At 39.4% G+C, this 14023-nt stretch overlaps 1 protein-coding gene and 1 long non-coding RNA gene across 2 annotated transcripts in view; one reads left to right on the plus strand and one right to left on the minus strand.

The window, feature by feature from the left end:
• Positions 1–4: 4 nt before the first annotated feature.
• On the plus strand, positions 5–13563 carry LOC123512212 (39S ribosomal protein L47, mitochondrial-like). Its single transcript, XM_045268459.1, has 6 exons — positions 5–318; positions 10956–11120; positions 11356–11452; positions 12419–12536; positions 12783–12930; positions 13180–13563. Exons 1-6 carry the CDS (start codon positions 182–184, stop codon positions 13322–13324), a joined length of 810 nt encoding a protein of 269 aa, XP_045124394.1. The 5' UTR covers positions 5–181; the 3' UTR covers positions 13325–13563.
• LOC123512214 overlaps positions 13505–14023 on the minus strand; it is a 14183-nt gene continuing 13664 nt past the window's right edge. Inside the window, exon 4 of the long non-coding RNA XR_006677043.1 lies at positions 13505–14023. This exon is cut by the window's right edge and continues 1874 nt beyond it. This is a non-coding gene — a long non-coding RNA (uncharacterized LOC123512214).

Here is a 14023-nt window from a genome sequence, read left to right on the forward strand (position 1 = left end):
CACGCGCCGATGTTTACATGGCACTCATCCGACTGTCGGCTGCTGATTGACCGGTGAGGTGCTCGCTGCCTTATTTCCCTGTCATGTGGTGATTTACAACTCCTACTACCTGGCGCGTCTGACCAGAGTACAGGGAACACATGGACAAGTGCAGAGAGGGTGGATAGTGATATATAAAGCAATGGCGGCCTTGAGAACAGGAGTGGTCGGTGTGGCGGGATTGGCAGCCAAACTAGGACGTCTCAGTGTCTCTCTGTCCTCCCAGGTTACCCGCCCATTCCAGCACACCTCACTTGTCACTGCCTCCACCCACTTCAGGTAAGGATAAAGTACTTGTATGGGTAAATGGGCACTGTCCTAATATAATAGTCCTTCCCGCACTCTTCGTTTCCCGGCTCCTCCGCAGCTCTTTCACTTCACTGCCTGTGTCTGTATTTCTAACTTCTTATGAGTTGACTTCTTTCAGGAGGGAGGTCTCAAGACATTTGTTCCTAACCTTTGGCTAATTATATCGGCCCTATTGGGAGACTAGCGATTGAGTGGGGCTTTTTTCTTTATATTTTTGTTGCCCTTGGCCAGCCGTCTTCCTGTACATAAAAAAAAAAACTGACATATAACATAACATAACATAAATAATAGGATAACAAAGGGCCACCAGGGCCCATCTAGGTTATCCTGTATCAGTCGCACAGCGACCTCGTCATCAGTACTTAAAGATACACTTACAAGTACACAATACATTATATACTAATTCTAAATATTTGGCCCATTAACAGGGCTAAGTCCTGCAGCGAAATCCTCTACAATTTGTGGTCCCCATACATGGGGATCATGTCTTGTTTAACTATAGTAAATTTCTTATAAAAACTATCATGCAGTGCTATACATAATTATAAATCTAATAAATTTAAGTGCTTATCTAATCTGTTTTTAAACATTGTCAAACTAGTGCTATTTACAACCGTCTCTGGCAATGCATTCCAGAAGTCTACCACTCTATGACTAAAGAAATATTTTCTTATATCTAACCTGCAGCCTTGCTTTCTAATCTTCCTGCCATGATTTCTAGTCCTATTTCCTCCTCTAAGGTAAAGAAAGATCTCACATCTATGTAGTTTGTATCTGAGAACATTTTAAATAACTCTATCATATCCCTCTTATACATCTCCTCTCAAATGAAAACATGTTTAATTCCTTTAATCTATCTCTATACTCCAGGCGCTTTAATGCTGGTATCATCCTAGTTGCTCTTCTCTGAACTGCTTCTAACATGTTGATATCCTGCCTATAGTGGGGTGACCAGGCCTGTATGCAATACTCTAAATGGGGCCTAACATAGGAATTATATAAGCTACGCACCACTTCCTTACTTTTATAACTAACATTTCTATTTATAAAACCCAGGATCCTATTTGCCCTATTTCTTGCTTCTAAACATTGCTTTGAAAATTTCATAGTCCTGTCTATCACTACTCCTAAATCCTTTCCTTCCTCTACTGCCTCTAGCCAACATCCCTCCATCTCATAGTTAAAGTTTGTGTTGTCTTTACCTAAATGCATAACCTGACACTTTTCAGAATTAAACTCCATCTGCCACCTGTCTGCCCATGCTATCAGCCTGTCCAGGTCTCGTTGTATTCTGTAATTGTCCTTTTCACCCTGTACTGCACATGCTATCTTAGTATCATCTGCAAACTTTGATACTTTGCTACTAATTCCTATATCTAAATCGTTAATGTACACCAAGAAAAGAAGAGGTCCTAGCACTGATCCTTGGGGTACCCCACTAACCACTTCCTTCCACTCAGACATTGCCCCATTTAATACTACTCTCTGTTTCCTATCAGAAAGCCATTCACTAATCCAATCAACTAACCTACCCCTATCCCATGTAGTCTCAATTTGTACACTAGCCTCCTATGCGGTACCTTATCAAACGCCTTGCTAAAATCTAGATATATAACATCTATGCTATTTCCATCATCTAACTCCTTGGTAATATATTCTAAGATATCGAGCAAATTTGTAAGACAGGACCTCCCTGATCTAAAGCCATGTTGGGTATCTCTAATTAATCTATTCTCATTTAAATGCTCCCAAATACTACCCTTAATGATTTTCTCTAGTATCTTACATACTATACTAGTTAAACTGATCGGTCTATAATTATTCGCATCATCCTTCCTACCTTTTTAAATATTGGAGTAACATTAGCTAACTTCCAGTCCTGAGGTATCTCAGCAAACCTAAGTGATCTTTCAAAGATTAACTTAAGTGCTTCAGAAATACTGTCTACACCCTCCCTAAGTACTCTGGCATGTAGCTCATCAGGACCACTAGCTTTCCTATCGTCTAGTTCAAGAATAAATTTCCTAATAATTCCCGGTTTTATATCAATATTTTCTAAAGCTCTTAAACTACTCGTCGCACTGTTTGTAACAGGATTTCCTATTCTTTCCTAGTAAATACTGAAGAAAATTGTTCATTCAATAATTCTACTATGTCTTCATTTTGATCCACTACTACACCATCTTTTCTGAGTGGTCCAATCCTATCCTTATTTCTTTTATCACTGACCTTGTAATAACTATATAATTTTTGGGATCTTTACTCCCAGCTCTAGCTAGTTTTATCTCTGCCTGCCTTTTACTTTTTTTATAACCTTACTCAAATCATCTCTGACCTGTCTGTACCTAATCAAATCTACATCTTCCCACTTTTCTGCAACTCTCTGTATGCCCTCTTCTTCTCTCTGATCTGGCTACCTATCTCATGAGTCCACCATAATGGCTTCCTGTTTCTCTGCCTTATATCTTTGTAAGGGATACACTGCATCACTATACCCTTTACTACAACCTTAAAAATATCCCACATCTCCTGTGCAGTTTTATTTCCAAAACTATCTTCCCAGTTTACCTCTCCTAATAACTGACGTAACCTACCATAATTGCCTTTCTGATAGTTTGGGACTCTAGTCTTATTCACTATATTATCCCTACTGGAATTAATGATAAATCTAATTATATGATGGTCACTGTTTGCTAAAGTCTCTCCTACCTCAACTTCCTTTAAACAATGCTCAATATTTGTTAGTACTATGTCTAAAACCTTCCTCCCCCTAGTAGGTTTATCTACCATCTGCACTAAATAGTTATCCTGAAAACTTTCCATAAACTTATTTTCACTAGCATCTCCTACCATCCTCTCCCAGTTTACTGACTTAAGATTAAAATCCCTAAGATAATTGTCTGACTAGTACACCCCTATTTATCTCATCTACCATAAGGTTGTCTACATCTGCTGACTGGTTAGGTGGTCTATAAAAGCTCCTACTCTAATAACCTTACTTTTGTTTACTCTAACATCCAGCCATAAGGACTCTACTCTGTTATCTACCTTAATACCATTAACCTGACTGGAAATGAAGGATTTTTTACATAAATAACTACTCCTCCACCTATCCTACCAATTCTCTGGTGTAAATACATAATGTATCCATCTACTTCATATTCTTTCCTATTTTCCTAAACTTTTCCTCATTTACCCATGCCTCTGTGACACATACAACATCTAAGTCCTCCTCAACTATATAACTAGATAACTCGTCCTTCTTGTTCCTAAGACTCCTGGCATTTACATAAAAACATTTAAGTCCTGCTACCTTCCTAGATGCTGTCTCCTTATTTGGAATCCTAATCTTATTCTCTCCTATTTGCACCTGGAAATCTTTCCTAATCTTTTCACTATCTCTGTTTATCCTATCTAATTTATGTCTAGCATCTTTCTTCTGGAATGCATTTGCTACCTCACCCCCTACACTCCATCCCAACTCCCCTCCAGACATCCACTCAGCACATCCACACCCTTCCTACTCAGATGCACACCATCCCTAGCATACAAATCCCTTCGCCCATAGAACCTATCCCATACATCCACAAAGCTGACACCCACATCCTTACACATCCCTTTTACCCGATCATTCACACCAATGGCTCTAGACAACCATTCCCTGCTAACATACACACGAGGCAAGATTCCTGACACTACACACCTCCTACCACTCTCCCTTATCTTGCCTAACATTTCCCGAAATCTTGCCACTAACTCCTCCGACCCACCTGCTCTGACATCGTTCCCACCTACGTGCAAAACTACTACACCCTCCTCTCCATCCCCCAACCCTCTTCTGCACCTCCTCACTCACTGCCTTCACACCTGCACCAGGCATACACACGTTCGTCCTCCTATCCCTGTCTTTCCCACAGAAAGTGCTATCTAAATACCTAACCTGAGAGTCACCCACCACACACACCTGAGGTGTGCTAGGCACAACCATCCTCCTCCTCTCCTCTACCCCCTTCTTTCTCCTTTCACTCACCACAACCACTTCATTCACTCCACTCTCACTCTCCCCTCCCCTCCAACAAACCGAACCTATTTTCACACTCAACAGGTTTAGTCCTATCCTCCCTAACTGCCTCCGCTTTCCTTCCCCTCGCAACCTGCCATCTCTGCCTATCCTGACTACTATCTTTCCCAGTCTGGCTCGCCTGCTCCCTCTTCCCCACTCTGCTCTTCCCGACAGAGGGCCAAGCCACCCTGTCGCCCTCAGAAGGTCCAACCTTCGGCCTAACACTGATCTCCTGCCTAATTTTTTCCACTGCCTCCCCAAGCCTCTTAACCTCCTCCTTCAATTCAAAGATGAGAACTTCGTTCGCACTTTTCCCCTCACTTAGCTTTCTGATTTCCTCTCGCAATTCTCGGTGCTCAAGAGAAAGAACTAAATTCTCGCTCTTGAGCCTACACACCATACACTCAGAAAAGTCAACGACCTTCCTGTCGTGCCCACACATCTCACACACAACAAATTCTCCCAATCCCACCTCAACACTCTCTTTCACGCACTCAATCACACTCTGATATACCTCAGTAGCTACCGCCATACTAATTTACAATATGTTAACTCACGAACAAATAAAAATACTAGGTGACAGCAGGGTGGGGGAACCGCGGTGGTGGGGGGGCCTAAGTGAGGTCAACTAATCCTCTTTCAAGGTCAACTTGACGGTTACAAGCCTAGTCTCCTCGCTCTACAAAAATACTTTTAACTCACAAACACTGATTCTAACCACTATTTCACTCTAATCTAACACTTGCAGTACACACTTTCACTTCACTAACACTCAAAAGCACCACACACAGACACCAAGCACAAACACCACTCGCTAACTATAAAACCACAGCCAAAAACGGAGCGCACACACAACACGTCCACTCGCCACCACAGCTACCGAAAATGACAGCTACCAACTCTGGATGGCAACCCGCCACGCAGGGAGCCAAGATACATGTAGCTAACAGGTCGTGCAGACGATGACTGCACGCCGACTGGGGAACAGCACGAAGCTTCCCACCAGACAACCAGTGTGTGTGGCTAAGGCCACTATAATCAATATACTACAAGAAACTACACAAAAAACAATGGTGGTGGCACACCGCCACCCACCAAACCACACTGGTGACCACAGCCACTTAAATACAACCAGCGGGACGAGACAACGTACAGTGCCCCTCCGCTTTGTCACTCAACAGGGGGGACGAACGCAAAATCCGGGAAAATGCAGCCAAATCCGCTACACTTTCCCCTGGAACAATAAACCCGTTGCTCATTACCGTCACAGCCAAACCAGCAGCAAACCAGCTACTCCAAAAGGAGAGCACAACTCCCAGACCGAGACTGTTGAACACCCAGAACAGCCTAGCAACACACGTCTCAACACTGTGCCAGGAAATCAAGAGTGCATGTCTACCCCTGCTAAAAGCTGGCTAGGTAGAGCGCGATGCCTGCCATGCTTTGTCGAGATGGTGGGAACAAAGAGGGGAGGTGGCCGTGCTGCAGAATAGCCACAGGCTTGTAGCTGGGGCAGCCCCACAACACATAATAGTAAGAAATTAAAGGAGGGAATAAGGCAGGGCCCCTCACATATATATATATATATATATATATATATATATATATATATATATATATATATATATATATATATATATATATATATATATATATATATATATATATATATATATATATATATATATATATATATATATATATATATATATATATATATATATATATATATATATATATATATATATATATATATATATATATATATATATATATATATATATATATTTTTTTTATGCAGGAGAGGAAACTGGCCAAAGGTTAAAAAAAAAAAAGGCCCACTGGGTTGCCAGTTTCCTTAAAGATCTTAAAAGTTATCCAGACATATTTTGACTTCCCTTATTCGTTATCATTCTCATTCCCATTTCCCCTTATTCCTTTTTCTTATCCTCATCCTTTATTTACTATCTGTTTCTATCTGCTGTTTTATTACCTTTCCATGACTCATTCTCTTATTTATTGCCATATTCTCATTCCCATTTCCTCCTATTCCCTTATTGATTATCTTCTTCCCCTATTCATTTTCTACTTTTCTTTTATCTGCAGTTTTATTACCAATTCCTCCTATTCCCTTATTATCATATTTTCTTTTCTATTTCCTTTTATTCTTCCATTCATTATCTAGTTTTTTTCTACCTTGTTTTATCCCCATTTCCTCCATTTATTATCCATTTTCTTTTTATCTCCTGTTTTATTTCAATTTCCTCCATTTATTATCCACTTTTCTTTCTATCTCCTGTTTAAATCCCAGTCCATCCATTTATTATATTTTCTCTCTCTTTCCTTTGTTGACCAATAGCATGGCTTCATGTATATGATGTCAAATCAACTGCGTGAAAGAACTGCAGAGGGGGAGCTGGGAAACGAGGAGAGCTGGAGGGACGCCTATATTAGGACAGTACCAAAATAATGATACATGAAGTGCGGTCATTATACCAGGGTATCTCAACTGGGGTTCCCCAGAACACTAACGTTCTGCAAAAGGTCCCTAAGGGTTCTGCAAGAACAAGTGAGATAAGCTGATGCACTTTTGACTTTTTAATTAATTTCATATAGCTACTTGATATAACTAAACACGCACAATATATTATTATATCTAACACATTATGTTATTAAAAATATAATCATTGGGAATATATTTAGTGGTGTGATGATATTTGTCACATGAAATACGATGAAAATAAAATGAGAAATACGTATATGTAATTTTGTTTTTGCGCAGAGGTTCCTTGAAATGTGATTTATTTTAAGGGTGACACAAGGGTAAAAAGGTTGAGAAATGCTGCAGTATACTGTTACATAATGCAGTCATGGCATGCAATACTGACAAGGACCAATAGTAAACATTAAGGCACTGTCCTAATATAATTGTCCCTCCAGCTGTCCTCGTCTTCTAGTTTCCTCTTTGCAGCTATTTTACTTGGCTGACATGATGTGGGAATGAAAATATGATTACCAAAACTAACCAAACCCTAACTTTTAAGCCAACCCAATTCAATCCAACCCAACTCAACCCAACCCAACCGTAACCTTACCTTACCTTACCTTACCTTACCTTACCTTACCTTACCTTACCTTACCTTACTTTACCTTACCTAACCTAACCTAACCTAATCTAGTTGAGGCGACACACACACTGCTGATACATCTTCCTCAGAACCCTTCTGACCAATACTATGGTTAGTTTCTGCTAGCTAGGATAGGTTAAAGTTAAGATTAGGTTAGTTTTGGTATTCATATTTTTATTCCTACGTCATGTCAGCTGAGTGAAAGAGCTGCAAAGGGGAGCTGGAAAATGAGGCGAGTTGGGGGGACCACTGTTTTAGGACAGTGCTAACATTAACCCCCTTATATGTAGTAGGACTGGACGATATTTAGATAACGTTAATATATTTGGGTTAAATTAGGTTGAGATAATTTCAGTTCATTGATTTTATTGCCAGTCCCCAGACCTGGGAGTAAATCTAAACTTTCACAATACTCTCCATTCAGGATGAAAATTTTTTTCTGCTAGTTTTGACCTGTTGTGAATGAATTGGTCAATTTGCAGTTTCACCCAACCATGGAATCTGGTTGTTGTTTTTTGGTGAGAAATGTAGTGAAATGGTTGATGGTGTATGCTATTTCCATTGCAAATGAATATTTTTCAAGTTATGACTTTTTAAATTTTTAATCGGCCCAGCTGTTGGTTTGTTTACATCAAGCAGCATTAGGCTGTCATCTTCAGGAGTTTGTGTAACCATATTAACATTGGTCTGTTGCTGGTACAACTTAACTGCTTGTGCACTTCCAGTCTGTTAATGAACTTCCTTAATGGCCTGTTTTTGGAAATGGTTTAATTTCTCATGAGTCTCTGCTGGCATTCCTCTAAGCAGTTTTTTCTCAAGTAATTGATCTCGGTTAGGCAACTCTTTGGTGTTGAATTTGATTTCTAGGATAGAGTATTGGCAAATATGCTCATTAACAAAGGTTTGTGGTCTGTCCACCCAGTCATACTTAATATTTTCAATATGTTTTCGAGCTCTGTTAAAGCTATGTAACTTAGTGGAAAGCTCTTTCTTCAATTCCTTTGTAATGCTTCCCAAGTATAGATTGATTCCTTTGAAATGAGTGCCTGTAATCTCATAGCCAATTCTACACTCAACTTTAATTAATTGTGTCACTTCCATTCGTTCTGCACTGAATGTGGAACATGACTCAACCTGTGCAACGAATAAATTTAACATGCTAGTGGATTCCAAACCATGTAAATGTTTAAGCTCTATGACAGGAATGTCTCTAGCCTTGGTTATTTGCTTGGGTGTTTCAATTTGAGGTTTTGCCAAAATTTGTTTCAAACATTGCCAGTTAACCTGATGTTCTATCACAGTTTGTTTTATTTGATTAACTTTGTCAAGAAGATCAAAATTCAAGATTGCTTAGAAATTAATTTCCTCATTCCCTGTTCCTGAGTTAGGCCATGTTTCCGAGATCTGGTTGTGACTCACCAGTGCCACAGAAAACTTCAGCATCTGTGATGGGTTCAAGCTTAACAAAGTGGCCAAAAAAAAAATCACTGAAGGATCCCACCGATGTAGCTACCAAATTGTAACAGTTACCGTTACTCCTATGGGAGCAGTGGTGAGTAGCGGCAAGGCACAGAAGTGGTACAGTGTCACAGATGATGAAGTTGCTGATTCTGCAATTCAGGGCCAGTCAGGGACAAGGGACCAGAACCAACATGCTTGCCGAGGTTTAATACACATAGTATGTATTTGATTACACCGAAAACCCTATAACCATACAGTTCCTGCGGCAATCCTACTCAATACTCACACTAATCTCAATACCTCATGGTGCTTCCCAACTCTTGTCCTTTGTCTCTTCTGGTCTGAGCACTTGCTAAGTATGCACAGCTCCTGCTATAACACTATACCTGTTAAGAGTGCTGAATACTGGGTTGGTAGACGACTTCAAGGGATATTAATGTGGCAGGAGAGTCAGGGCGAATATGGCTGACCTCCCTTGAGTCATTCTGCTCTAGGTTCCTCTGCATAACTAATATGTGTGCAGCTCAAATGTGAATCCTAGTGTGGTTAAAATTGCCTCAGGAGTGTCTTTTAAGGTTCGGATCATTACAGACCTAGCTAGCATAAGCTAGATGAGGTGATATGCACCACTGATATGTCCTCGTCAGAACAAATGAACTTTAACCTAGTTTAACTGTAATAATAACCAAAGCGTACTAGCCTAATCTGACTAGCAACACTAAAAAAATTAATGTTTTTCTTCATAAAATCTGGCTATACAATGGAAATAATTAAGGCAACACTGCTTGTTCAGACATCTTCCATAGAATAATTCAAATCCAGTTACTTCTCTCCACAAACTGTTCTGATTGGCTAGATTTCTTATTTCTTATTTTTATTGGTCAGTGGCTGCATGCTCAAACTAAAGAATCAATCCCTGTGACTGATTTTACATATGTGCAAATAATGTGACAATATGTAAACACAAATGAACATACCTAACAGCATTCCTCAGTGTCCTTCAGTCCAACACATCACATCATTGTTTGCCCCCATAAATGGTAGATCTTTAAAAGTTGTTGTCAATGTTTTAAGCAATTTGCAACAGGTATGTATGGGTTCAAATTACTCAATGAGGAGCTCTATATGATGAGAAGGGTGAGAAAACCCATTTTGATTATAGTGACAGATTAGAAATACCGAGCTGGGAGTGACTATTTTTTTCAAGTGCAACCTTGCCACTAGATCTGATGTGACTGGAACTTTGCAACTATTTTTGGGCTCTACAATACAACTTGGGGCTTTGTGACTTTGCTACTTTTTCCCACTAAATTACAAAGTAAACCTTAGTGGAATAACAGAAACATGCTTTTATAAGATAGAGAAACACTTTTTTTATTTTTTCATTTTCTTAGTTAAAACACAGTCTAAACTAATATTTACAGATCATTTTCCTTCGCCTTCATGTCCTGGCCCATCTCCAGCCATGGCAATTTCTTTAACAAGTCGTTGTTCCTGGTCAAAGTCGTGGCAAACCGCAGAAAATTGGTGATGTGACTGCTTAGCGTGACATTTGTAAGATACTTGTGTCTTTCGACTCTCCAACCATATCAGAAAAAAATCACTACTGTGCTTTACATATTCTAACCTAAACCTAATCTAATCTTTACTATTTTGGTGATTCTGATAATTTACACTCCAGAAAATATCTGTTTTTGTCTTACCCCATCTGAAAACCCCCCATTCCCACAACTCTTCAAGCTTGTTGGGGGCATTTTTCTGCCACTTTATACTAAAATATTGTATCATATGTACTATACAATTGGTTTTGTGAAGGTCTGGAAAAAAAAAAGTAAAAAAAATAAAGTGCTGGAGGTGTATTGGATCATTAATATAAAATAACGTTGGAAATTTAGATGTCAAGTATCATTTAATTTGTGTGTGAATCTATATTGATTGTTATGCTGCACCATCAGGCTGACCCCATGGTGTGCCTCACTCCACACCAGCAGCACCCAGCAAGGCCTCAAGGAGTTCTTTGATGATGAGAAGAACTGGGGAGAGATGGAGGTGAAGGTGGGCAGGGCATGGAAGATTGAGGAGCTGAGGATCAAGAGTAACGAGGACCTGCACAAACTATGGTAATGTTGGCAGTTTCTCTTCTCTCTCTCTCTCTCTCTCTCTCCTTATTTTTAGATTATTTCCTTCCAGACCCCCTTCATACTTTTTATAAATTAATGTTTCAATTTTGTTTTGAAGATTTACTTAGCTGTCTTTTGTGTGTGTAGGTATCTTTTTGTTTGGTTTGGGTGTTGTGATGTCTAATGTTTCCCACAGGAGCATTTGTTGAAGTGTGTTTATGTCTGTGCTTTCAAGGTTTGTGCTGCTGAAGGAGAAGAACATGCTGCTCACCATGGAACACGCCTGTAATGAGGAGTACCAGGTGTTCCCGAATCCTGAGAGAATTGACAAGGTAAAAAGTAAAGGATAGATTCAAGAGAGGAACTTTATCTATACAGGTAACTCTTGATTTACACGTGTTTAATTTATGCGTTTTTGTTAATACACGACCGAAAAAGTATTACATAGAAATAATTAAATTTGCGCGATCGGTTTTCTTATACACGATTTGGACCACATCCCGCATCCTCCCTATTATCTAGCGTTTCTTAAGAGGATTACAAGTTTGTTTTATGTGAATTTTGAAATATGCAGTGCCTCTTGGAACGCATCTATCTTGTAAATCGAGAGTTACCTGTATTCTGAGACACTCTTGCACTCCACCTCTACTATTTTCAAATGACTCCAGTGAAAGCTACCTGGAATTTCAAGGGTGTCTATGGTTCTAGTGACAGGTTATCGAGATTTCTACTTCATTGAAAGGCGAGTTTTGAGAACTCGGCTATTCTTCCCTGTGGCCTTTGAAAGTAGTTGTGGTGGGAGAACAGAGTAACAAAGTCTTTCTGAATACAGCCCTTTGTTTCATGACTTAATTGCTTGACAGTGTAAGCTTTTTTGTTATTGACTTGTTACATGTGTTTATTGTTTATCTGCTTGTAACATATTAAAATGCTTTGCAGGATCCACATATCTTATTGTTTCATGATTAACTTGCTTGATTTTCAATCAGGTGAAGAATCATACCACAATAATAGTAAAGTCTCTCCAATGAAAACTGAGAATAGTTATATCATCAGTTTTGTCTTCAGAATTTTTCATATTGACAAGTCTTAATAACTGATTTTGAAGGTTGTTGGTTGTCAAGTTCAAGATGCTTTTCATGAGGTGCTTTTCATGAGGTGTAAGTGTTGAGAAGGAAGTGTGATACATCTGGCCAATGTTTGAAGTACAGTAACCTGAGAGTATGTAATTTTGAGGAGTGCCAGTCTGATAGTTATTATTGCATAGCTTAAGCTGACATTATGAATACATACTTCAGGTTGAAGAAAGCATGAAGAACCTGGAGAATGTGGTGAGGGAGAGGAATCGAGCATATTGGCTGCTTGAGACTGGGGAAGATGGAGAGCATCATGGAGAAATAGGAACTGATTCCCTTGGTGGGTAGTTTCATGGAATGTCTATTTAGATATAAAGTTTTCAGATCATGTCATATCAATAAATAGTTATGATCACCTGTTCAGAATCTAAGGAAAGATTTGGCTTGTCATTTTCTAGTGCCTCATTTCTTTCAGGCTCTTTAAAAAGAAAAAAGAAATTATGGATTTTAGCTTTGTTGTCTCAATTTCAAAACAACCTTCATAGCTGTGATAACACTCGCCTCTTTTGATTTCTCTCCGCTTCAGGCCGAAGGAGGTTTATGAAGTACACAGAGCACACAGTCCCTTACTGGTCAACTGGACGTCCATGGAGGTCACTGGACAAGCCATCCATTACAAGATTCTCACGCCTCATGAGGGAACAGAAGTTTTTGAAAAAGAGAAGAGCCTTACGGTGAGTGGTGCATAGATCCACTGTTGTAGTCTTTTTGCATGAGTCTTTTTGAGTTAACTAAATGGAGTACACTCAGTAGTTGAGTTGTTAGTACTTTAAAAGGAAACTTTTAAAAGATGTTTAGATATGTATGGATGAGGATGATTGGTGGAAATACAGTAGGTATGTTTCACAGAGACTGCCTTGTGTGTACCTGATGGCTTCTTCGAGATTCTCTGATGTTGTGATATTCTTATTTCTTCCTTACAGTCGCATCAGGGATCATGTGTATGTGCTGCGTCGCTACCCTCACATGGATATGGATGTGCTGCAGAAGAAGTACCCTGAAGTGAATGTGAGGGCTCTCAGGCACCTGAAGAGATCCCTCGGCCACCATTCACACAACCTTGCCTAAACACCATACGTCCTGAGAGCGAGGAGCCATTTTTGAAGTTAGTGAACTTCATTGTAGAAAACTGATACATGTTGTTTCTAGTTTAATTTTATAAAGATATGAAATTTAAGTTGAATTCATATTATTTAAAGAAATTGCTTTGTTGTTCAGGAACAGGAAATTGGAAGATGAAAGATTTCCATAACTCATACAATGTATATCATCATGTATAAACAAAATAATAAACCATTAACTTGGAACTGAAGATTTGTTCAACATTTGTTCAATTGAAGACTTGTTCAGTTGAACATTTTCTTGCTTGCATAAAAAGTAAGTAGTACTACATGTATATATTGTGAACAAGACAGTCAGGGGGCAAGAGAAGGGGGTATATGTATGCACTTAATTTACCTGGTTGAATGTAGAAGGTTGTTCTCACAGTTGTGGTGCTGCCAGTCTGAGAATCAATTTTTAGGAGAGCCATCTGGTCTGGCAGAGTTTGAGGCTGCCCTACAGTAAGCTGTGTAGCCCGAGACAGGGGCTCATCTGTCGGTGCTTGCAGGAAGTTGTCTAATTCCTTCTTGAATCTGGGCACTGAGCAGCCTGTGGTGTGTCTGACATTTTTAGGAAGAGCATTGAAGAGTCTGGGGCCATTATATGAAATAGTGGAGGTGAGGAGGGTCTTGACTTTCCTTGGGTAGTAGAAGGAGAGCCTGTCTC

Source organism: Portunus trituberculatus, chromosome 33, assembly GCF_017591435.1.
Source record: "Portunus trituberculatus isolate SZX2019 chromosome 33, ASM1759143v1, whole genome shotgun sequence".
Lineage (NCBI taxonomy): Eukaryota > Metazoa > Arthropoda > Malacostraca > Decapoda > Portunidae > Portunus > Portunus trituberculatus.

What these genes read in the sequence shown, in the direction of transcription:
- LOC123512212 (XM_045268459.1), top strand. Translation starts at nt 182, where the DNA reads ATGGCGGCCTTGAGAACAGGAGTGGTCGGTGTGGCGGGATTGGCAGCC. An exon ending in GAGGACCTGCACAAACTATG is followed by an intron (nt 11,121 to 11,355) that starts GTAATGTTGGCA and finishes TGTGCTTTCAAG; the next exon opens with GTTTGTGCTGCTGAAGGAGA. An exon ending in ATCCTGAGAGAATTGACAAG is followed by an intron (nt 11,453 to 12,418) that starts GTAAAAAGTAAA and finishes TACATACTTCAG; the next exon opens with GTTGAAGAAAGCATGAAGAA.